Consider the following 22,491-nt stretch of genomic DNA (forward strand, 5'->3'; position numbering starts at 1 on the left):
CCCAAACTTGGCCAAAATTCATGATTCAGATGAAAGTTCGATCTTCCAGGTTCGGAACAGAGGAGCAAACTGACCTCCCATAAGAAGCCCTGTTGTTGCTGAAAAGCCAGCAAAACTATAAACGGCGGTAGACCCTTGGCTGTGCCCTACATACCCTCTGCTGGCAAGAAATCTGTTAATTGTGTAGTGCTGTGATCAGTTCAAAGAGAACATCAGCCAGGGAGAATCACCACACTGGGCTTCCCAACCTTCAGTCAAAACAATGTGAGGCCCTGGTACTCCCCTCAAGGAGTGCTCACACACGTTCATTACATTAATGAAGCACTGCAGGAGCCTGTGGTCCAGCTCCTATGGATTTTACGAGGTTTAAGATAATGACCCTGCTTACAGCTATCCTTCAGATAAATCATTCCTATTGCTGACCAAGCAAAACCTCCTCTTTCTACTTTTGCTTCCAGCTGTCCTCAGGAGGACACAATCATTCAAGAAAAAAAAATGATTGTCAAGTGCACCCTGACATCTGTTAAGATCATGTGCCTGCATGGCAGACAAAGCCTACTCAAGCAGAAACAGAGAACAGACAGATTTCCCAACTGCCAGCTCAGCAAGGTGAGTTGGGAGTCTGTAGTCCATGCTGCAAAACTGGATGCTCACCTGGCAATCCTCCCACGTACGTCTTCACCGTTGACTGCAAAGAGCTCTCCAAGATGGACAGACTGTCCTCTAACTCAGAGATGCTTAGTTCACTCTCTCCTGCTATCCCATCTACCCTCAGGGATAAGTGATCTTTCTTGAGGAGGATGTCCACAGAGTGTTCCTTCTTATCGCAGAGATTTATTGCCAGTCTGGACACAACTGTGTTCTCCAAGGCCACGATGATAAACTGGATAGCAGAGGAAAGAAGAAAAGAGGCAGTAGAGCAGATATATATCTAGCCACGCTTAACCAAGACCAGGATGACCCCACTGTGGCCTTATTTACAAAGATTTTGCAGAGCCACCAGAGAATTAGTCTAAATTACTATTGTTGGTTGTGTTCTGAGCTCATTTGCATAGATGAAAAACCAATGAACCGGTGGAACTAATTGTTAGTCGTAACCACTGTCTTCTCAGAGAGAATTCTTAGTGGGTCTTACAGAGGTTGTTATATTGCACTGGAACCAAACAGACTAGAGCTGATGTGTTATAAATGAAAAGTTGGCTCATGGGTTTTAGTGAAATAATTCCTGATTTACACTCATGTAATGCCAGAATCTAGCCCTTTATTATGAATACCATTAAATCAGGAGCTTCTGCCCTCCATCATAACTGGCCTTTCACAGCACCTGGAGCGACATGTAAAGCCTGTCTCTTGACTACTTTGGGACTCTTACTGATGAGCTCCAGAGAATGGAAAGTCTTTGCTTATGGCATTAAACAGCTTCTGTGCCAGAAAAACATAACAAAATATGCCTGTATTCAAGAGATCAGTTCCATCTTTTACCTAGACCACATTTGCAAAAAGCTCCTTAGTAGCATCTGACATGTACCCTTAAGAGGCAGAACTTCAGTGTCAGCCAAGCACCTCAGTCTCAGATTGTGTTCTGAACCAGTGGGGGAAAATAAGCAGGCAGGCAACAGACCTGACAACTGATTTTTGAAAATGACTTTCAGTTCCCAGGGAATTGCAAAGAACCTTCTCTAGAAAAATACTTAAGTCTGTACCTGTTGTTTCAGTTTCTTTGTGGAGTGATAGTCAATCAGAGATAGTGAAAAAGGGACAGATGCTTCTTCTGTAACTAGAGCAAACAGCACACCAGTATCTGTTGCTGGTTGAATTGCAGCATTTAATTCTATTTCCCAACTTGTCTTGGTTTCATTTCCAGAAGAAGGTTGCACTGCAGAAAAAGAAATGCATAGTAAGTTCTTTATAAATCTTACCATTGCAAAGGAAAGCAAAAAAAAAAAAAAAAAGGTATTATTGTTTGTAGGGAAAAAAAAAATGCAGGTGCTGAGGGCCTCATCTCTGCTGAGTACTGTCATCTGCACTTCAGATGCTGCCTTGTCTCTACTTTGCAGCTTTTTGAATCCATGTGGTAAGCGAGACAACAGACACCTGATAATCCCTAATTTACAATGGCACAGCAGAAAAATCCACATAATGATGCACAGAAGGCTTCTGCAGAGGAGGACTTACACACCAAACTAAAATAGATCGTTGGCATTTGTATGTGTTTAAAAATACTGACAGTTGATCACACATATAAACAAACAGAATAATCTAGAACAAAGAAAAGGTGCCTTTCTGAGTGCTACATTAGTATGGCCAAGTTTGGTTTGAAACTTGTTATTACTGTATCTAGGCCAATTTCATTCAGCTTGTATCAGGGATATGCTTAGTGTGTTTGTCCCAAGTGTAACTAATACCACCCAATGATTAAAAGTGAATCCAATCTTGGACATTTTGCTACAGACAATATTGATCTTCTGTCCATCATACACTCAAGATACAGCACTATGGCTTGCAGCTTTCCCTATTTAGCAGAAAAACAGTGGCTAGGGCTGGAACCACCTACACTGCTGACAGAGAGATGGGAAGCTGAGGATGAGCTGGAACCAGCCTGGGTGTGAAATGCATTACTGGAGCTACACAGAGAAAACCTAATCCGTGCTGGGCATATTCGTACTGGTTCTAACCATCATACATAGGCCTTCCTTCGCTATGAACCACAAATTTAGCTATTCCCTCTCCATTCACAGCTGCCAGTCTTTTCTGCATCAATCAACACAGAGTCTGGCACACATCTAAGTTTTAAACTGTTTATTAACCATGTATCGTTAATGGCGGGACAACAGGTCAGAAATAAAGTACTTACCATAAGTAAGATTAAACATAGCAAAACCTCGACCAGGATAGAAAGACCCTCTTCCTGCTACAGAAAAGCACTGCATCTTTTCATTCATCTTTATGGTCTCTTGGATAGTGGTATCCTCCCCATTCAGCCAGTTCCATGCCCGCATGCAACCATCCAGCCGAGGGTTTATCTAGGAAGATAAGGCAGTATCTCATGCCTCAAACTACTGTTCAGTGAAAATAGCTGATTTTCGGTGCAGAGGAATACCGAGTTAGATTATGATACTAAATAGGAGAAATCATTTTGATGTGTTATGCACATGCAAGCCAAGTGGTGGCAACCCCAAGCAAGTAAGTGGTCAGTATTCCCCAGAAAACTCCCCTGAGCTCAGCTTGTCTCCACAGGACAGAAGGGCACTAGCTAACGCAGGTGCTAATTTGGTTGTATTGATTCTGTTAGCTCCTCTACGTGCTGCACATCATTAGCGCGATTTACTTCTAAAGCTCTGTAGCCAAAGCTATGTGACTCCCATAATTCTGCATTGCGAATGCTGGAGACTAACTTGAAGTTAAAAAACCCAACCCTTTGTGTCATTGCAAACAGCTTTCATGACACACAAGATGTTGGACCTGATGATGGTATAAGTTGTTGAGTGCTGGCTTAAGGGAGGGTTGCCTGAGCCACAAGACAGGCACACTGCTCTGTGCACACCTTGTTCCTTCCACCTTCTAGTTACGTTATCCTGTACCAAATGTCAGCACTAAAATGTGACAGTACGTAAAGAGAAGGCTCCTTGCAAAGTGTCTAAATCAGCACCATTAGCTCCCATTAACTGAAGCAGAGAGAGAATTAAGTGTCTGAGCCAGGATAAAAACCTCAGGAGTTTTTGGCGCTCAATCCTATATTCAGACCACACCCCGAGCTTAATGTTTCAGACAAGCAGTGGCCCTGAATGACTTCTTGCGAGGAACAGGAGCCTTCCTCAGCAGCTGCACTCCCAGTCACAGAGCCGCAAGCTTGTCACCTCATTTAGAAATAAAGAGATGCCAATTTGGGTTTCAAGGTGCCAACTCTGTGTGTGGTGGACATTCGAAATAGCCTGAGCAGCAGCTATTTCACAAACACAGCAATCATCCAATCTCACCCAAAGAGCACCTTAAAGGCTTAAACTTCTATTCATATGCCCTATCTACTTGAATTAGGAGGAAATAAAGAAAAATAAGCTTCTGTTTTCCCTTGGGTCTTACTAAACTGAAACAGCAAACACAAGCAGCAAAACTGTGATAGAATATAAGCGAAGCACAAACTTTGGTCACAACACAAAAAGTGCCCCCAACATTGTTTCCAGACTTAGTGGGCACAACAGTACCCTCACACAGCAGTGTGTCCACTGACCCCCAGGGCCAGCATGACCACTGTTAATTTTGTCATGTCCTCCAGTTTTGCTGTGTCCTAATTCTGCAGGCTGAGGGTGGGATATATCTCACCCAAACTTATCAATTGAAAAATCAGGAGTCTCACCTTTGCTACTGGCTTAGGCTCCCTCTACAGTCAATGGAGAGAAAGCTGTATCCAAGAGGTGATAATTCCACCTGTTTCAGGGCAGGCTGAACTGCTCTCAGGAAGGACCTACATTACCCCAAGAGAAGATGAAATCAAGCCCTTCAGGCATGCAAAACAACATGAGCGATCATGCTATACTTACTGGTAGAACAAGGTCCTTTGTTTTGAAAGGAATGCCTCCTACTGTCAAATTCAGCTGATACAGTCCTTTGTCTAGAGTAAACAGATCCCCTGAGACAGCTATTTTCATAACTGCATCCCTGTTGACCTTTATAACCAAACTTCTTTCGAGTTCTTCAACAGAGATCTGAAAAAGTAAAATTGCAAATAGAATAATTCAGTATAAAAAGAACTTAATGTCTGCACCCTCAACTAAAGGACAGACACCACCAGTGAAATCCCCATGATGGAGAAATATTTTCTGTCCCTAAGCCTCTTTGTCTGCCTTTTAAATTACATTCCACCTTGATATGTAAATCTTTACCCTACAAAGCAACCTGGAGTTGACCTAATGGTGAAGACAGCCCAGCTACTTCAAAACAGCTACACAAAAATACAAGTGGATTAACTACATGACATCTGTAGGTTGCTCTATGCAAAACATAAATGCAATAACGAGTTATTAATGAGAAACTTCCTATTGCAGCTGCACGTGAAAGGAAAAGCTGGAAAGACAGGTAAGATGTCTTTTGTTGGACCAGTGAAAGATAATGCAGAAGCCTTCCAGCCACAGCCTTTGAATACTGACCCCTGAAAAAAGAACAACAGAAGATAATAATTTTTGAGAGGGTAATAAAAATGTGTAATAGGCACTAATTTTTCTCTCAAAAGATCTCTGCAAGTTTTACCTCCAGTTCTCTGAAGAGCTACTTCTAAGAAGATTCTATCACCACTGCAATTTCAAAAAATTTTCATAATTTTAATTATGACCAGGCTGCACAGAGAAGCACTCTAAAGCAGCCAGCGCTGCAGAGGGAGAGGAGGAGGCAGAGCACAAAGCTGACACGCAGCAGGCTGCTGAACAGCAGCATGGATTCTGCTGCCTTGGGACCCGGGTCCTGCTACCAACGGGGCGTTCTGTGGCCATAGCAGAAGACACCTTTCTTCCCACAGAGAAGAAAGGAGCGCAACTCCTCTATTTCATTATCTTCAACACAGCACTCCTTCTTCCCACCCCATGACAGATACCCCACCTACCCACTCTTCATCCGTACAGCTCTGCTCCCTGGGACACCCAGATGCTGCCTCCATCAGTGAGCCACTGTATAGAATCAAATATCTATTCCAGCAGCTGTTTAGATTTATTCTTGTCTCTCCCTGCTAGTAGGCCAGGTCATGAGCATTTTTCTCTTTGCATTTTGAGAGTAGCTGCCCCAAAATTGTTTCCATCAGCCACACTGAGCTCTCACCCTGTGGCTGTAACATACAGGATGATAGGGTTGAGCAGGTTTATACCTGGACACTCCCTTTGGATTGCAGTTTTCAGTAATGAAGATTAAGTGAATTTGACAGTTGAAAAGATTGTTCACAGACTATCAAACTTTTTTCTTCTCCTGTGGATTCCAGAACAGTCTGGCTTACATTGCTAAAACACTGTTTACACCTGGTGTGTTGCCCTGTGCTCTATCCTACAGGACATGAATTTACTTGTCTGAAGCTTGCTTGTTTAAAGTGGCATCTACACCTCCTGACTGCATTCCGCGGAGACACACAAGCCAGTCTCAAACAGGCTTTTTTGGGCATTGGCAGGCTGTAAAGTCCACTCAGTGGGTGGGAACATAAGCCCACAGGTCCTGGCAGCCACAGCCCAACTGGCTTAGCTCCACTGGCTGGCTAGCTAAAAACTCACTCAGATGCCTCTGCTCGGTGTCGCAGTCACCACTGCCCTAATGCACGGGGGTATGGAGCACCACAAAGTGCTGGCACAGACCATCTCCCTGCTCCTAGCAGAGATCGCTGACAGCCACGGAGAAAACGGGAATGAGGAAAAGCTGGCTGCAGCAATGCCCATGCTGTGCTTCTTCTGTGGAGAAATCCTGCAACTTGCAGGGCCACCAACACTCAGGGCCTTCTAAAATTTTATTAGATTGCATAGAAAGGAATAATACAGAAATTTTAAAAATTAGTCTGAGTTCTTAGCTGCTTCTGATCATTGATATAAACAAACCCAAATCAGTGGAAACTTCCATAGGAGAAGGGGTTAATCCCCGTGAAAGCTCTTAACAAATTCCAGTTTAGGAAATCACATTCTGCCTACTTCACGCTGCCCTCTGGCAGTTTGAGCTGCAGTTCCTTATATTCAAAGCTTAATTGCTGGTGCACCACCATCACCTACAAACCAAAAGGGGAAGCATTTTGGTAGTTAGCAGACTGCTCTAATTCCCTCCTCTTGTTGCAAGGAGAAGCTAGCTGCTGCCTGCCACAGTGCGCTCGGGGACACTCAGGCAGGCAGTTCTCGTAGCTAAGAGTTCCCATATGGTTAGCCATAAGGGCAGTCAGCCTTGTGTTCTGGATTCACGCCCTGGTTAGCTCGGAGCGCACAGCCGGCCCGTCCGCTCTCTGCTGAAAAGCAAGTGGACAGCACTGAAAAGGGACGGGACTACAGGCAGCCGCAGGGTTAAAGCCAAATACAAACCCGCTTGTGATTGCTTAACCTTCAGTTCTGACATTTAACAGTGCAGGTGAGTTATTATTTTTGCTAACCATACTGTCCTCAGAGCAGTACTAAACTAAACATTGAAAATAAGACAAAATGATTACTTTTTTTGGAAAGGCAAAACAAACAGAAGGTGAGTGTGTTCTCTACTATCATCAGTTCATACGTGCCACTTCATCCAGCTGAATTAGACACAAATAACTACATTAGTAGTTTTTCCTGAAGCTTACTTGTTTGTGTTTTCAGTGCTGGGAATGATGATTTAAAAATAGATTAGGAGGGATCAACATCAGAGAAAATAGCCTAGGTAGAAATATTTGCCTGAAGTTTTGAAAATGTCTTCATATTTCCATAAAAGTATGCAGCTTTTGCTCAAGAGACCAAAACACATACACTGCTGGTGCTTTTTCTCATGTTTTGCTTTTAAATAGCCATTGTTTTTTCATCTGCTGAAAGTTAATTAGTAAAATTATTATTTTCTCACAACCCCTATAAAGTTTTCCCAAGTATCCAAACTCTGCTGTTCTAGGTCTAACCAAAACTAAGGGCTTGATTCTGTGCGTACTGAAGTCCAGACTAAAGCTCCCAAACTGCATGTCAGTCTGGACTGTGACCTCTGAAAGTTGTTGGGGTTGTGCTTCACAGAAGGTGAGGTTGAAAAGCACACACGAGTCCATACTTAAAATGAAATGTTTCGCTGACAGTAAAGGAACTGAATTAAACATCACCTCATCTGCTGGAAACATTACCAAATGTCAGTAGTTGACAGTGAATGCACTCAAGGACTTCTTTATTTATTCATTAGAAATAAAGTTTTTTCCCACCTTGCTTTTTTCTTTAATGTATAATTCTGAATTTTTTATACTAAAAAATTTACAACAGAAAACTATTCAGTTACCAGTATCTGTATTTGTCTCATAGGCGAGTTAGCTGAGAACTTCCCACCCACTCCCCAAGAGACACATCAACTTAAAAGTCAAAAGATCTCATTAAGTAAAAAAAAAAATGAAAGGAGAGGCAAAGGCAGAAGTAAGAAGGCGTATATAAATTGCTAATCTACTGTAGATCATACTACAGGATGCTTTTCATGATCCTGTCACAAATGGTAACACCCACGATGCTTCCAGAATCGCCAGGAGATGTTCTGCGAGAGTGTCAAGAATAAGAATCCTTACAAGCTCCAAGATGCAGTGCATTGTTTTGCGAGATTGCTGGGATTATGTTATTAGTAAACAGAGAGGTTCTAATAGACCCCAATACCATTACAAGGGAAATGGTCTATTTGGTATATAAACAAGCCTGAGACTTTAAAAAAACATATAGTGTAGCATAAGAGATTTGTCAAGGGCTCAGATTGTCTGAGCCCTGTGACCAAATAAACAAAAGCAACCACACACACACCCCATACACCAAACACCCTTGGAAACTTCCTTAAAACAGCTACAGAGTTCCTTCCCTCTTACTCCCTTCTAACCCTCAACCAGAGGACATCTTCTCAAACTGACAAGAAGTCAGCTTAGCACTCCTGCATCTCAAAGGCACTGTGTCTGCTCTGGTTGTGCAAATTAGTGATGTAATCTAGTTTACAATGGATATAAAGTATCATTCAATTTGTTAGGAAAACTATCGCATTCTCACCTTAGAATGTATAAGGTACCAGCTTGCATCGAATGGATAGATAGGTTGGAAAAGCATCTTCTCAAAACACAACAAAAGTCTAGCTGCACTTGACAGAGCCCATCAGGCACAAGCCAAGAAAGGGTACGATCTCAGCAGCGGTCTGGACTCACCATTTGCCACATGCCGTGGTTGATAAGTGGTCCGCTGCTGGTCACACGGCCTATTCCGTTGTATTTCAGCTGCAGCTCTAGCCGTCCTTTGCGCAGAGCCAAGACTACCCATGTGCTGTCTTGATGGCCTCCAGCAAAGAAAAGGATACCTTCAGGATCAAAGGTTCTAAAGTCGAACTCGGCCACAAGTCTGACCGCACAGGTGCCAAGAAATAAATTAGTTATGCAGAGTTCAAAAACCACAGAGTACTTTCCATACAGATAGCATCAATTCTAGCAGTTACAAAGCTCTGTTAAAACATACTAGCTTTTAATGCACTCCTGAAAGACTTAAGCTGTGAAGATGGGTTTTAAAATAGCATCAAGAATAAAGAATACATTATTGTACTTCAGTAATTACCCTAGGAGCTCTGCGGTCAAGGCTGCCTTTCTTAATTACTGGTTTGGATAACATGTCGCCTTACAGGACTCCATAATCCAAATAAATAACAATGATCATACGACTAATTGTTATTGTAATGACCTAACTCCATTGCATGCATTAAAGCCTGACAGTGCATTCGACTGTCATTCTAAATTGTCCTCACCTCGTCAGTTGTTTCCTTTTGAAGCGCAGCCTGATAACAGGAGTGCCGCTGAACATCCTCCCCAGGTACAAGGATTTAATACTTTTTCCAACAGCAAAAGGCACACATGGGATTATGTTCTATAATCAAAACACATTTTTGAGTGCTTATTCTCCTCACACAGCAGAAAGAGAATCGGAGAGTATGCCTCCTCTTCCTTTCTCATGTAGTTGCTATATATACAGTAGGTTAGAGCTCTTTAATGTTCATACCCTCAAAATACAGTTGTTCTGGTACTGAGAACATTTCTTCTTTCCTTCCCTCCTCCCTCCTATCTGCCTTGTAGGAATGATTTCCTTTTGCAAAATGAAATCATACCCATAATGTACAGCATAAGGTTTTCTACTGCAGCATCGTGCCTACAACAAAAGATATGCTAAGAATTTGCTGGTGGCTGGTTTCCGCAGAGGCAGCCTGTGCCACTGAAGCCCATTCACCTCAAATGCCTGGAAGACAAAAGCGTCAAGTGCAAGTGCTGGTCCATAACTTACATCATACGCCCTGAGACCTTTGCACCATCCTACTGGGACTGACTCATAAAAGCTGGTGCAGCCAGAGGTAACTTATAGCCAAACAGAGGGCTGGCAGGGCTATCACTGGCATGCTCTTTTTGGAATGGGGACAGGAGGAGCCTGAGAAGAGAGACTTTCAGGAGAAAGTTTTTTTTCAGGAGAGCTACCGTCCCCAGCTCACATGACTTTGCCAATATGATTCCCTCCTGCTGGTCACTCAGCTCAAACAGCTTTGGTCCAGAGCTTCATCAGCTATTCTTAATTGCAATGTAAAATAAAGGCCCGTTCTGCAGTTATGGCAATGAAGACTAACATACCTCACACGTATTCATGTCCCGGGAAAGTTTTACTCCCCCTCTGCCATCGCAATGACAGGTATAACTCCCTGGCGAGTTGACACAGGTCTGTTCACAGAGCTTTTCTTCACATTCATTTATATCTACACAAAACCAGCAAAGAAGAGAGGAGAAAACAGCAGTTGAGTTTGTTTAAACATGAATCATCTGGGGCAAAAAAAAATGTTATCAGTGCTGTTTTGTAGCACCTTTCATTTGAGCGTGCCCAAGTGCTCCGTAGCCAGTACTTACCCTGTGCCACATCTTTACAGGAGAGAAGAGTTAGAATTAGCATCTGCACAAATCTGTTTTCACAGACAGATTCCAGCTGCCCAAAGATACACAGCAAGTCAGTGGGAAGGCTGGAAGCAGAGCTCAACTCCTTGTCTGCTGGTGCAGAGCCCTGGGCTTTAACTTCTAGACAAGACTTCCTCCCTTCAGGCCCCTTCTGCTACGCCTGTGCTGACTGGCTCCTGCTCCTTCAACTCAGGTTCAACTCACGGACTGCTTCCTTCATTGCTACTCAGCAGCTGGATCCTCAACAGACAAGTAAAAGCTGAGTTTCTCATTCATTACTTTTTTTCCCTTTGGCTTGTTTTTATCCGCTTCACAAACAAATGCAGGAAAACAAATTGCGATGGCCCCCAGGGATCTCTTCAGGCAGGGATAAATACTTAGAGCCCAGTAGGGCTGGTTGGTGTGTGATTCAAGTCATTATGGTAACTTAGAAAAAAGGCAGGGAACAATGCTAGTTTTGGAATACTTTTAAAACTTACTCCGTTGAGAAAGCTTGCAGGCAGTGTAGCCAGCAGAACTGTGCATGGTTCCAATGCATATTAAGCTCCTAGTTCAGAGTAATACCACAAGACAGGTTTTGAAAGAACAACAGCTACTGCTCTGTAACTTTTCTTGTCCTACAAAGAGAGACAGCAACATGCACAGATGCTTCTGAGCTTCCACCAGATCTTGTGCTTATCATAAATTCAAGAAGTCTCAGTACTCTGGCTCGTACAGCTTGATTCAAGTCAAAGATGACTGCAAACTCAATGAACTCAAAGATGACTCCAAACTGCAAACTCACTCACAACTAGGGAAAGGGAACAGAAGTCCAGTGTGTAAGCAAGATTAAAAAAAAAACCCAAAACTTTTACTGAAGCCTGAAATTAAATTTCTGGGGTTTTATAGCTTTAAATCATGTAATACACCTTAACATGATGTTATTTCATGAGCTTACCCTGGCAAGTCTTTCTCACATCATCGTACTTGTAGCCTGCATCACAAAGACATTCATATGAGCTTATTAAATTTTTACAATGAGCTTCTCCACAGATGTTTGCTGATGTTGCACATTCATCTATGTCTGCAAAACAAGCAATTAAACAACATGAATTCAGATGAGGATAAATCACTTCACTGTTTGTACACTGGAGTGGGCTCAGGGTCAAGAGATCTCTATATTATTTTGGTAACTGAAAAACCAATATCTTTAAGAATCTACCTTTAGGGTTAGCTAGCTATACAAAGTGACTTCAGGCTTTCAAAACCAGTTGATTTGTCTTTCTTTAAGCCATTAACCACTATTGGAAAAAAAATTTGCAAAGTGAGCCAAGAGAAAAACTGTAGAACAAAACTTCAAACCAAAACCCAACAAAACCCAAAAGGCCCACTCCATTCAGAGGGCTGAAACTGGGTTAAAAAAGCAGCAAGCAGGAACTGAGGAACAGCAGTATGAATTTTACCAAAACACAGAAGGAACACACAGCCTGTGGAGCATCACAGATTTCTGTTCTCCTTCCTCAGACAGGCAAACAATAATTTTTCATGCATTCACAAAACTAAGATCTAAATCTGTTGTAAAGGGGAATTGAAGCAGCCCTATTTGTCACAGAGAACAAGTCACATCTCTCAGATGTTATGAGGTTTCACCATGAAGGCAGGTCCATAAAAACAAACAAGTGTTTTTCTAACATGTTAACTAACACCCAACAAAATCCTGGTGTTGACAAAACATTTGCAGTATACCGAGAGTCTAATATTTACTTTTGCTTTCTAGTACATGTTAAAGCTACAATTACATGTTACACTTTGTGATTTTCCCTCTTTTGAGTGAACTGGCCAATGGTAGTCTGTCTAGTACGCTATGTAGCCTAGTCTACAAATAAACAGACAAAACCTAACTTTTTAGTGTGTGCACATAATGACAGGAATAAATGTGAAAGAAAATTGAAATGTAATGATAAATCTCAGCTAGCATTAACCACAGCTGACAGTAACCTCAGCAACCAGAGGGTCACACATTGAAGCTACAGAATGCCTATATGCTATGTTCACAGTGCTCTAATAGACAGTACTAGGGTATTAGACAAATATATGTACATAAGAAAACAAATGGAATTGTGAGCCCACTTGCCATCCACCTGTCCATGCCAACTGGCACCAGAGGACAATTCAAAAGTGAAGTTGGCTCTTCTAAGTGGCTGCTCCCTTTAAGCTGCTTGCTTTATCCTTTATGGGATACCAAATAATCCATACAGTCATCACTTTTTACAGTGGAAGTGACATAGAATAAAATCCTGCTCTTTGTCTTTTTGCTGGTAGCATTAATATGTTGTTCACATCAGTTATGCAAACTGTTTAGAAATATGTCATCACATCCATCTGTAAGAGGTATATACACAGACTTGCCTGTTTCTTCATGAGATGATACACATAACTTTAGCAGCCACCTGTGATCATTAATGAGTCTGTGTCTCAGCATACAGTTTCTTAACACTTTTAAAATCTCAGTTGCTTAAGTTTTGGTTATGTCAATTCATTCTGCAGTTTCAATCAGATACTTCAGATCCTCACTTTCTGTTCTCAGCTGCTAAGCAAAATAGCTGCCAACCTTCACTAGGGCCCTTCTACAGCTATTAATACTCAGTTGCAGTGAATTTATCCATCTGTACCTATCTGAATTCCTTAGCTGCTGCACATAGCCAAATTTAGAAAAATAAAATAAGAAACACACAAAAGAAAAACAAATGGCTCATATACTACGACACCGTGAGACTGGAAAGAATCATAACAACGCACCTGGCCAGGCCTTCCTCCTCTCAATGTCAGGATATGAGGACTGAGCAGCTAAACCAATTTAGCACAATCCAAGCCACAAACGCTCTGTGAATCATGCCTGTGTTATGATATCAGAGAGCAGCATGGTGTGACCACTGACAAGCTCAGGCACGTAGCGCTGGCTGGAGCACCCAGCACAACCCCAGCAGAGTGCAGCTAACAGGAGCTACCGGCATGTCTCTGCTGGGCTAGGGAGAAGACCAGAGCTGCTCTCTGAAATACAGTCACAAGTCACTAAGCATCTGCTGAAGCAAACTGAGAGGCCCAGCAAAGCTTACCTTCACATGTTTTGCTGTCTTTAAGAGTGTAACCACTGTAGCATGAGCAACGGTAGCTGCCTAGCTTGTTGAGGCAGAGCTGGTTACAGCCGCCATTCTGTGTTCTGCATTCATCAATATCTGCATCAAAAGGAAGTGTTACAGTCAGCTTTTCACCTCTGTAAATAATCTAGAGGGTGGGAGTGGGACAGGCATTGGTAAGGAGAAAGACCAAACAAGAAACAGTATTACAGCTGCAACACAATGATTACAAAAGCACAAAGATTTCATTCAAACACTTCAAGTACATTTAATAGAAAAAAAAAAAAAAAAGAGAAGGAACTGTAACCGAGTATCTCCTTCACAGCTCTGAGAATGCAGAAGAGTATCTTTAGTCACTTTGGAGGTGAAGAAGTTTGTTTGCAGAAGGAAACTAATTAAAACTGATGTATTTTATATCATAACCAACTTTTAAAATTAATACTATGACCAGTAAGTTCAGGATGAAAGCTTTAAATAAAACAAGAACAATGTATCCTTACTACTACAGAACTCATGAGAACACAAAAAGTTTTAGGTTTGCAACTATTGAGTACTGTGAGCTAAGCTGTGCTCCACTGAACTTGGCAGCAAAAGCCTGTTACATCCAGCAGAGCCTGGATTTCACCCTCGATCTGCCTTACCTGTTCATTATGTCCTGCTTGTACATGGGACTCTAGAGTTAGCTGATGGGTAGAACAGCACATTTCATGCCATTTCATAAGAAAAAAGAGGAGATATGCTTGAGACTGATCAGTTGCTGAGCTCTCAAAGCTGACTGCATACTGATCAGTCAACTGTCTCAAATGCTTAAATAAGCTGCTTGTGAGTGATCCTGTAATCTCCCCACAATATTTACATCAGAAGGAAAGGGTTTGGATCTCCTGCTGTCTTGGTGGCCACAATTCTGGACTGGCTGAATGCTATTTCTGGCAATTACTTAATATTGGCAGGCAGAAAAGCAGTGGCCCTGACAGGAAGCCTTGCAGGCAGAAGAAAAAAAAAAGAAACCAGAAAACAAGAGGAGGGAAGATAACTTCAGTATTTCATAAAGGAATAGAGAAAGCCTTCTGGGGGCCTGGAACTTCTTGCACAGATAGTTTCTGCCTGAATATTCTCTTTGGAGGTGACAGAGATACACAGTGGGATTAAGCGGTCATGAAATAAGGTCCTACTAGCAAGGAAGCTTTAACAGACTAATTTCATCAGTTTGTGCATCATCACAGTCAGATGCCAACTTGCCTGCTGAAAGTCACTGTTCCCATTGCAGGGATGCTAGAAAGGAAGATGGGCCACCTTCTCTGGCTCTGCAGTCTGTGCTCTATTACGTCAGGGTTCAAAAGCCACTATTACTCTATTTCTGCTGCCCCTTTCAGAGGGGTGAGACAGCAAGTTAGAGCATAACTTCTTAGATTATCTTGCCAAGATCAAGCTGAGATCCATTAAAGTCAGATAACAGTGTTGACGTGAAAGAGTTAACCAATTCACAGAAGGGTAAAACTACAAGTGGTGTGTAATCCAGGTTCAATTCTGTGACTTTTGAATTGTGCAGCACAGTATCAGTGACCATTGGAGAATATAGCAAAACCCAATACATCTTTGTTCCAAGTATGAAAGATAATGAAACTCAATTACCTTTTTCACATGTTTTTCCCTGCCAGCCACGCTTGCATTCACAATAGAAGTCTCCCTTGAGATCTTCACATTTGACAGTCCCCTCTTTGTGACAAGGATCAGGAGAACACTGGTTTGGCAAATCTGATTTACATAAAGAATAAAAAAAACAAAACAAAACCAAACAATACATTGAAGTCACTCACAACCAGGTGTTTCACTCTCATTAAAAGTCAAGAACCTTAAACAGTAATGGGGAATCACTATCAGAAATACTCACACCTGGCAAAACTGGAAGCTAGTTCCTAGCACTCACATGCTGAACAAGCTGTGCCAGGCATTTTGCAGAGCACATGCAGTGGAATTAATTTCATTGCAAAAGGGAGTGAGCTACCAACCCTTTATCTGAAGGGCACATCCTGAAAGAAACAACTCAAAGTAGCTCATTTTTAAGAAAGTTAATTCTACTCTCCCCAGTTTTGGAGAAAATAGAAAGCAGGTAGCAACTACAGTACTCAAGGAAGGATGGGTACTCTTTTCAATTACTTTTGGTAGTTCAACTGAGGATCTTACCAGGGCTGACAGATTTGTGGCTAGCAAAGGTTTATATCTGAAATTTTTGTCAGAGCTGTCCAACTTAGGCTCTTCTATTATGCAGAATGAGAATAAAAAAGAAATACCAATGTTTTAACAGCATAAGAATAGCAAACCACTAATCCAGTTTACAGACAGCACAATGTTCCTATGGGGCCAACACAGAGTAAAGTCTGCCACTGATTTTTAAGCCAAGTTCCAATAGCTGGCAGTGGATTTTCTCCATAGGAAAGCAGCAAGAGAGTAGTCACCATAGTTTGGGAAGGATTGGAAGAACAAATATCAAACTATTGTATAACTGCTCAACGAATGGAAGTCACCTGTCCAAATTCACCTACCCATCTATCTGCAGAACACCCAGGGACAGTGGTTTGCAGAGATAGCTAAAGGAGGGATGAGAGAACACCCTTGTCCCCACAAAAAATGAGTTGGTAGTAGTAACCTGTTACTGTGTTCTAGACCAGTGATCTTCAGAAAACATAAACGTGTTAACAGTTTCCACAACCTTAACAAGAAGGAGCAGTGCAGAAGCTCATTCTGTAGACTGCAACGCTCACCTAGACAGAGGGCTTTTCTGTTTACGTATCCCCTCCCAGCAGCGGGGTTCAGCAGAGACAGGGTATTTCTGCAGACCTTCTACGCTTGGGTGAACTTTAGTCACAGGCCAGTTTGCCACAGATGCCACCTTCTACAGAGAAGATCTGAACCTGACCAGAGCCTTAGCAAACCTGGATGAACGTATATTCACAATGGGACTGACCTTCTACACCAGAGCAGTTAAACGGTCGGTCCCACTGTCCTCTGGGCTCACCAGCACATGGAGTGCATTGGAAAAGGAAGACCTACGACATGAATGCATGATGTCCAAGCTTCTCTTCTGATGAATATATGTGGCAGCTTCTTGTGCCTGACCAGCTGTACCCCCAGAGTGGGGGTGGCACAGCTACAAAGCAACGATTCTGCCCAGTTCTTCTGGTGCACGATACAGGAACTGTTGGCAGATGTTGCAGGTAGCAGTCTTTAAAGGAAGAACTACTATCATTAACAATGCCTTCTGCAACCCTGCAATCTTGGCAACACATCCTTACAACTCAGCGGAAACCCCGTTCAGTCCAGACAAAAGGAAGAGTTTATGAAAAGTGGACCAGACAGGTACAGTTAGAGCACATGATCTGCAACAGCCCTCCGCAGACCAAGTTTGGTCTGTGATACTGGATTTGCAGTGCAAAAAGTGCTCAGTGGATACACGTTAAGCGAGCAGCAGCAGCAAAGACCCCTCTTCATGCACTGGTTCTGCTGAGACCAACGTTCCGTAGACCCACATCCAGTTCAGACTCTTCACGATATTCTGAAACATGACTTGTGAATTGATGGGCACATGGGGTGGCAGGGGGGCATGTAGGGAGAGGAACTGTTTGCAGATTAGCAGCCCCATCACACTTCTCAAATTGAGAGAAGTTAAGAATTGGATTAACTCCTACTTTTGTCAGGATTATACTGCTTCTACATGTCTCTTCTTAACTTCCTCTGTGTGACCCTGAAAGTCACGTTCATGACAGGCTGCTTTGAAAAAAACTTTAACATTCCTGTAAGTGTAGGCAGAAGCAACTCCCTTTGATGTCTTAGAAAGCACTGAACAGCATTTTTGTTTGCAATGACTCCCTTCGATTTGAATCCCAGTAATCAGACTGGTTGAGGTTGGCAGGCACCTCTGGAGGTCATCTTGTCTGACCCCCCCAGCTCAAGCAGGGCCACCGAGAACCAGTTGCACAGGACCATGTCCAGACAGCTGTGGAATATCTCCAAGGATGGAGACTCCCAACCTCCCTGGGCAACCTGTGCCAGTTCTGGGTCACTGACACAGTGAAAAAGTGTTTCCTGATGTTCAGGCAGAACCTCCTGTGTTTCAGTTTGCCCCACTGCCTTTTGGACTTTCAGTTTGCCTTTGGACAGCCATTGAGATTGGTGCTATGTTAGGCATAAAAAATAAGGCAAGAGCATATGCCCAAATGTTGGATAGCATTTGTGTTATAGTTATCAAGAAAAAATGGTCAGATTCTTGGGCTGCACTGCACACTGAATTACCTGAAGACTGAAGTTAGATGCACACAGTGTTGCAGTTTATTCAGATTACCATGGAGTACTAATTTCATATTTCTTTACATTTATCACATTGTACAATATAAAAGTTTTCACCAATCCTTTCTCTGTAGGCTATTTAACTGAGCTTTGGACATAAGGACTGTCTAGTGCCAGTTCAAAAACTATGACAAACATACCTGTCCACTATGCATATGTTTATAATAAAGATTCCACTGTTCTTCTGAAGAGGACTAACAGATGTCAGAAATCAGCAGATGATTGGCAATGGCTGTCATTAAATATAGTGGGCTGAATCAAGCAGGACAAAACAGATGAAGCGAAGAATGGAGCTCTATAAAAGGTCATAAAGGATCACAAATCTCCACAACTGAAAGAATCTGCATTTCAAGTTGTGATTTCATCCACCTCTACCAAAACACAGTGGTTCCATCCACTCTCTCACTTCGGGTTCTCCTCTGTAACCAGCACAGCTTCAACCTCTAGCTAGGGCTACGCCATTGAGATGATAAGCATTTATCCTGAACCTCAGCAAGGTGTTCCATCGTGGACAAGGGCGGAGAGAGCCAGAGGGCTGATCAGGAAGGGAGTGTGACTTGGCCAAAGAAATGCCAATTTTCAGTATTTCATCCTGATGCTCAGAAGCTAGTGCCTGGGAGAAGTCTACAGGAAAAGCATGGGTACACAATCCTAAGAGCTTCACAGAAATAACCATTCCCTCGCTGCAAAAGAGGCCTAATTCTTTTTCTTCCTCACCACTCCAGCTGTGCAGAGCTGGGGCAAAGCCACAGCCAAGGTAGAGGCGAGGCCACACAAAACAAAACACAGCTACACGGGCTGTCTGAACATCCAGCTGCCAGAACACCTCCCGGTAAATCACTGCCCTGCTGACACACCACTGGAGGTGGAGGAGTCAGGGAAGGAGAGGCCAGGCTAAGGTGGAGACGAGCCACGACAGAGCAGCTCTGATCAGCACGTTTCTTTTCCTAGACAGACCAGAAATCTGTACACAGTAACGGAATGCTTTAGGTATAGTAAGCCAAGTCTGTTTTTTTGAAGCAGCACAAGCAAAGTCTCCCAGACACAGCAGTGTTTTCAAAGTCCCTTGATAAACAAAACAAATCAACAGGGTTATGCATGACTTACCTGGTGTAACCTCAAGCTTCTGATTCTCTCCCTCAAACTGGATTCTGATGTGCCTTGCAGAGCCAGATGGAAATAACACTGGCCAGCAGAATACCACCCTATCGCAACCCATGGTAAATAGCAGGAACAACCACAGACATTTCCATCACTGTGCTGATAGTTTGGTCCTCTTATCACGAGAGTTTGAGAACATGAGACAGTCTTATACTCTCCTGGTGGCTTCACAGCTGGGTAATTCTGCCAACTTCATAGAAGGTGCTCCTGATTTACACCATTGCAAGAGAAAATAGAGCTTTCGTTTCCATTCATTTACATGGCAGATTTTAGTAAAGCTTTTAAAAGTAATGAAGAGCATGTCCTTTTTGCATGCTTTGAGCTATGTCTGATAGCACATATATAGCTCGTAAGCGCGGACAGAGAATGGAACTACCAGTTCCATTTTTGAAGTTTGTATGGAAAGAAGACTTTACCTGAGTACACTGACTGCTGCTTCCAGTTCACTACTCTGTACTGTGAATTTATTTTTTTATATTCACAAAATGGTGCAAATTAAAACTTCATTGGGTAAATGCTAGGTTGTGAAGATTATGACACTCACTATTAAAAAGGAGACACACACAAACTGACAAAAATCCCATTGTGTTTTTTAAGGCCACATGCAGCTTCATTTCCAAAAAATCCTGTAGAGTTTTCCAAACACTTACAGAATCAAATCCCTAATTCCTAGCTGACCTACAGGACCTCTTTTAGAAAAAGATCCAGATCTGCAGACCAAAGTACAGGTATTTGTGTGTAAGGTAAGCATCTATCTGCAAAGCAATTATCTTAAATTCTCATTGCAGTCAGTGGAGATCTAGTCAGTACAATAAAGAGTCCGTAGCGTGATTCAGCTCTCCTCAGAGCAGACACAGTTTGGTCAGTGGAATCCCTCTACAACCACCGACTGCAGATTAACTCTCCACTGACTGTGATGGGAATACTGGTCATGTAGGCACCCACGCTGGAAACACTTGCATCTACCTCTCTGAATTGGGAGCTGAATCCTACCTGTAACCCTGATCCAAAGATCTTATGAAATTAAGAATCCTCAAACACTCTGCTAAGCTGTCCAGTCGTTGTCACAGTTAAAATTTGTACCTTACAGTATAAACTGGTCTAGCTAATCACCCTCCAGCCCTTAGGCCATGCAATGTCTTTGTATGCCAGATTAAAAGAGCCTTCCACTACCTTGTTTTGAGAGGAGAAAGGCTGTTAAGAAACAAAATTTAAATGTCTTGCAGGCACAACCCCACAGAGCTATATAGCCTTTTGGCAGCATCTGTGAAAAATTAAGACACGCACTGGAATTGGCCAAGCACAAAGCCTGTCATTCTTCCAAGCACATTTCAGGCTCCTTCTCCATTACTTCTCCTGTGAATTGACAATGGCTAGCCAAAACTCAGCCATTTAAAAATACTTTAATATTTTAATGGGGGAAAATATTATAATTTTATTTCCAAACCACTGCATCTGCAATGGGCAAAAATCCCTAAAATCAATTATTCAGCTTTTACTTTTTCAGATTTTTTCATCACTACCCTTTAGACTTGCATTTCTAAAATACTGATTAGCTGTTTGAAACAAGTGTTCCCAGTTAATACCACCATTTTCAGCAGAAACTCCTGCCTCTTTTCTGTGCCATACACAGGAGCAAAAGGAAGCATTCAGTCTCTCATCCCACTCTGAACTAGCTGGCATACCGCACCCAACACGGGTACCACAGGTCCGAGAATTCCCAGCTCAGAGGACTCTAACATCCATAAGTGATACTGGTGCATTATATGAGGGCAAGTCTTCACATACCGCTTAACCTTGCAATTCACTCTTCAAAAAAGGTTGCTGTAATGCAGTTTATAAATGTGAAATGTCGACTAAATCCTGATCCTGCCTTGGTAGCATGGGTATGAACATATGACTTTTCAAACTCAGTCACAGTTAAGAGACTGAACCACAGGGGTACAAATGAAAATAAATAGACATACATGTGTTTTTCTCCCCATTTGAACTGATCTGCTTCCAGAACTTATTTAGAATATTTATGCAGCTTTATACCTTTAGCACTGCTAAGCTTCAAGAGGGAACAGGAAAGGTATTAAGACGAGTGCATTAAACTCTGATCTCTAGTGTTCTTGATGAACAAATATATCAGTCTGACTTCCAAACTGATTTGAATTTTTAAAGGTTGCAATATTTAAAGCAGAGTCACGCGATACGTAAAATTGATTTCCTTAATGTAAAGAAGTCTGACGCAAGCCTGGGTTTGACTTTAAGCTTTTTTAAGGTTCTTTAACAGGGATGAGCCAAAGTTAGCATTCAAGAGAAAAGAAAATGAAAGGCCAAGCATAGCGTACAACCCTATGGTAAATCCTATTTCTCGTCCCTCTTGCTTCTCAGATTATTCAGACCTTGGAAACTGGTGGGAAAGAAATGCCTTGCATCATAAAATACCAAAGCACTGAAACATGACAGTGAGATGGCAATAGGTTATAAAAAGGAAAAGGTCTTGTTTTGCTGCTCAGATAGGACAAGTGATATGGAGTCTCAAGCCTAGAGAATAGGAAGACCAATACTAAAATACTATCAAAAATGGAAATAGCTGAGCTGGTCCCACTCCTTCAGGTAGAATGAGAGAACATTTAACTACAACATACAAAACAAAAATGCTTACTATGAACGCATGTAAGGAAATCTGGACTTCTTGTATACGACGACCCATATTTCTGAATACAAGCTGAAGAACAGAAAATGAAATTGTTGTTATTATTATAAAGATGACATGGCAGCTGTTCAAAGCATGTAAAATGATACCTGGCCTGCTGATTCATTAAGCAAGGCTTTGGAGGGTGGGTGCAAAATCTATGCAATACTATAATCTCCCAGATGCCTTAAAATTCTTGAAGTTCATTAAAATTTTTTAGCTCTGATGTAGAGTTATAAGCCATCTGAAAAGGATGATCACTTAACCAGATGCTACTATGATTCTAAAAGCATGTTAGTAGCTACTCAAATTTGACTTACTAAATCTCTTTTAAAAAAAATCTAAAAAGCACATGGAGTTTTCTCAAACTGTTGGCATTTGTGATCTTAAGTACTACACATTAAACACAAACAGAAAACAATATAATGCCATGACTATGATACAGTCAATAGAATAAGCCAGTAGTTCAATCAGTAAAGGCACTTTTTTTTTAAGTAAGGAGGTTAGTTAATAGCTAAGTTAATTATAAGGGGACAAAGGTAGAAGACTTCAAATTATTTACTAATGCTGCAAGC

At 42.0% G+C, this 22,491-nt stretch overlaps 1 protein-coding gene across 1 annotated transcript in view; it reads right to left on the reverse strand.

Annotated features, from left to right (window-relative positions):
- GAS6 (growth arrest specific 6) overlaps positions 1-22,491 on the reverse strand; it is a 41,130-nt gene that overhangs the window by 3,351 nt on the left and 15,288 nt on the right. Inside the window, exons 4-14 of the mRNA XM_075057361.1 lie at positions 21,887-21,949; positions 15,361-15,483; positions 13,708-13,827; positions 11,550-11,675; positions 10,298-10,419; positions 9,430-9,548; positions 8,843-9,032; positions 4,539-4,703; positions 2,855-3,023; positions 1,704-1,876; positions 655-883 (exon numbers count right to left, since the gene is read on the reverse strand). Coding sequence (XP_074913462.1) covers positions 655-883; positions 1,704-1,876; positions 2,855-3,023; positions 4,539-4,703; positions 8,843-9,032; positions 9,430-9,548; positions 10,298-10,419; positions 11,550-11,675; positions 13,708-13,827; positions 15,361-15,483; positions 21,887-21,949 — 1,599 coding nt within the window. The remainder of the gene's footprint in view (positions 1-654; positions 884-1,703; positions 1,877-2,854; positions 3,024-4,538; positions 4,704-8,842; positions 9,033-9,429; positions 9,549-10,297; positions 10,420-11,549; positions 11,676-13,707; positions 13,828-15,360; positions 15,484-21,886; positions 21,950-22,491) is intronic.

This window comes from Buteo buteo, chromosome 25, assembly GCF_964188355.1.
Source record: "Buteo buteo chromosome 25, bButBut1.hap1.1, whole genome shotgun sequence".
NCBI classification, from domain to species: domain Eukaryota; kingdom Metazoa; phylum Chordata; class Aves; order Accipitriformes; family Accipitridae; genus Buteo; species Buteo buteo.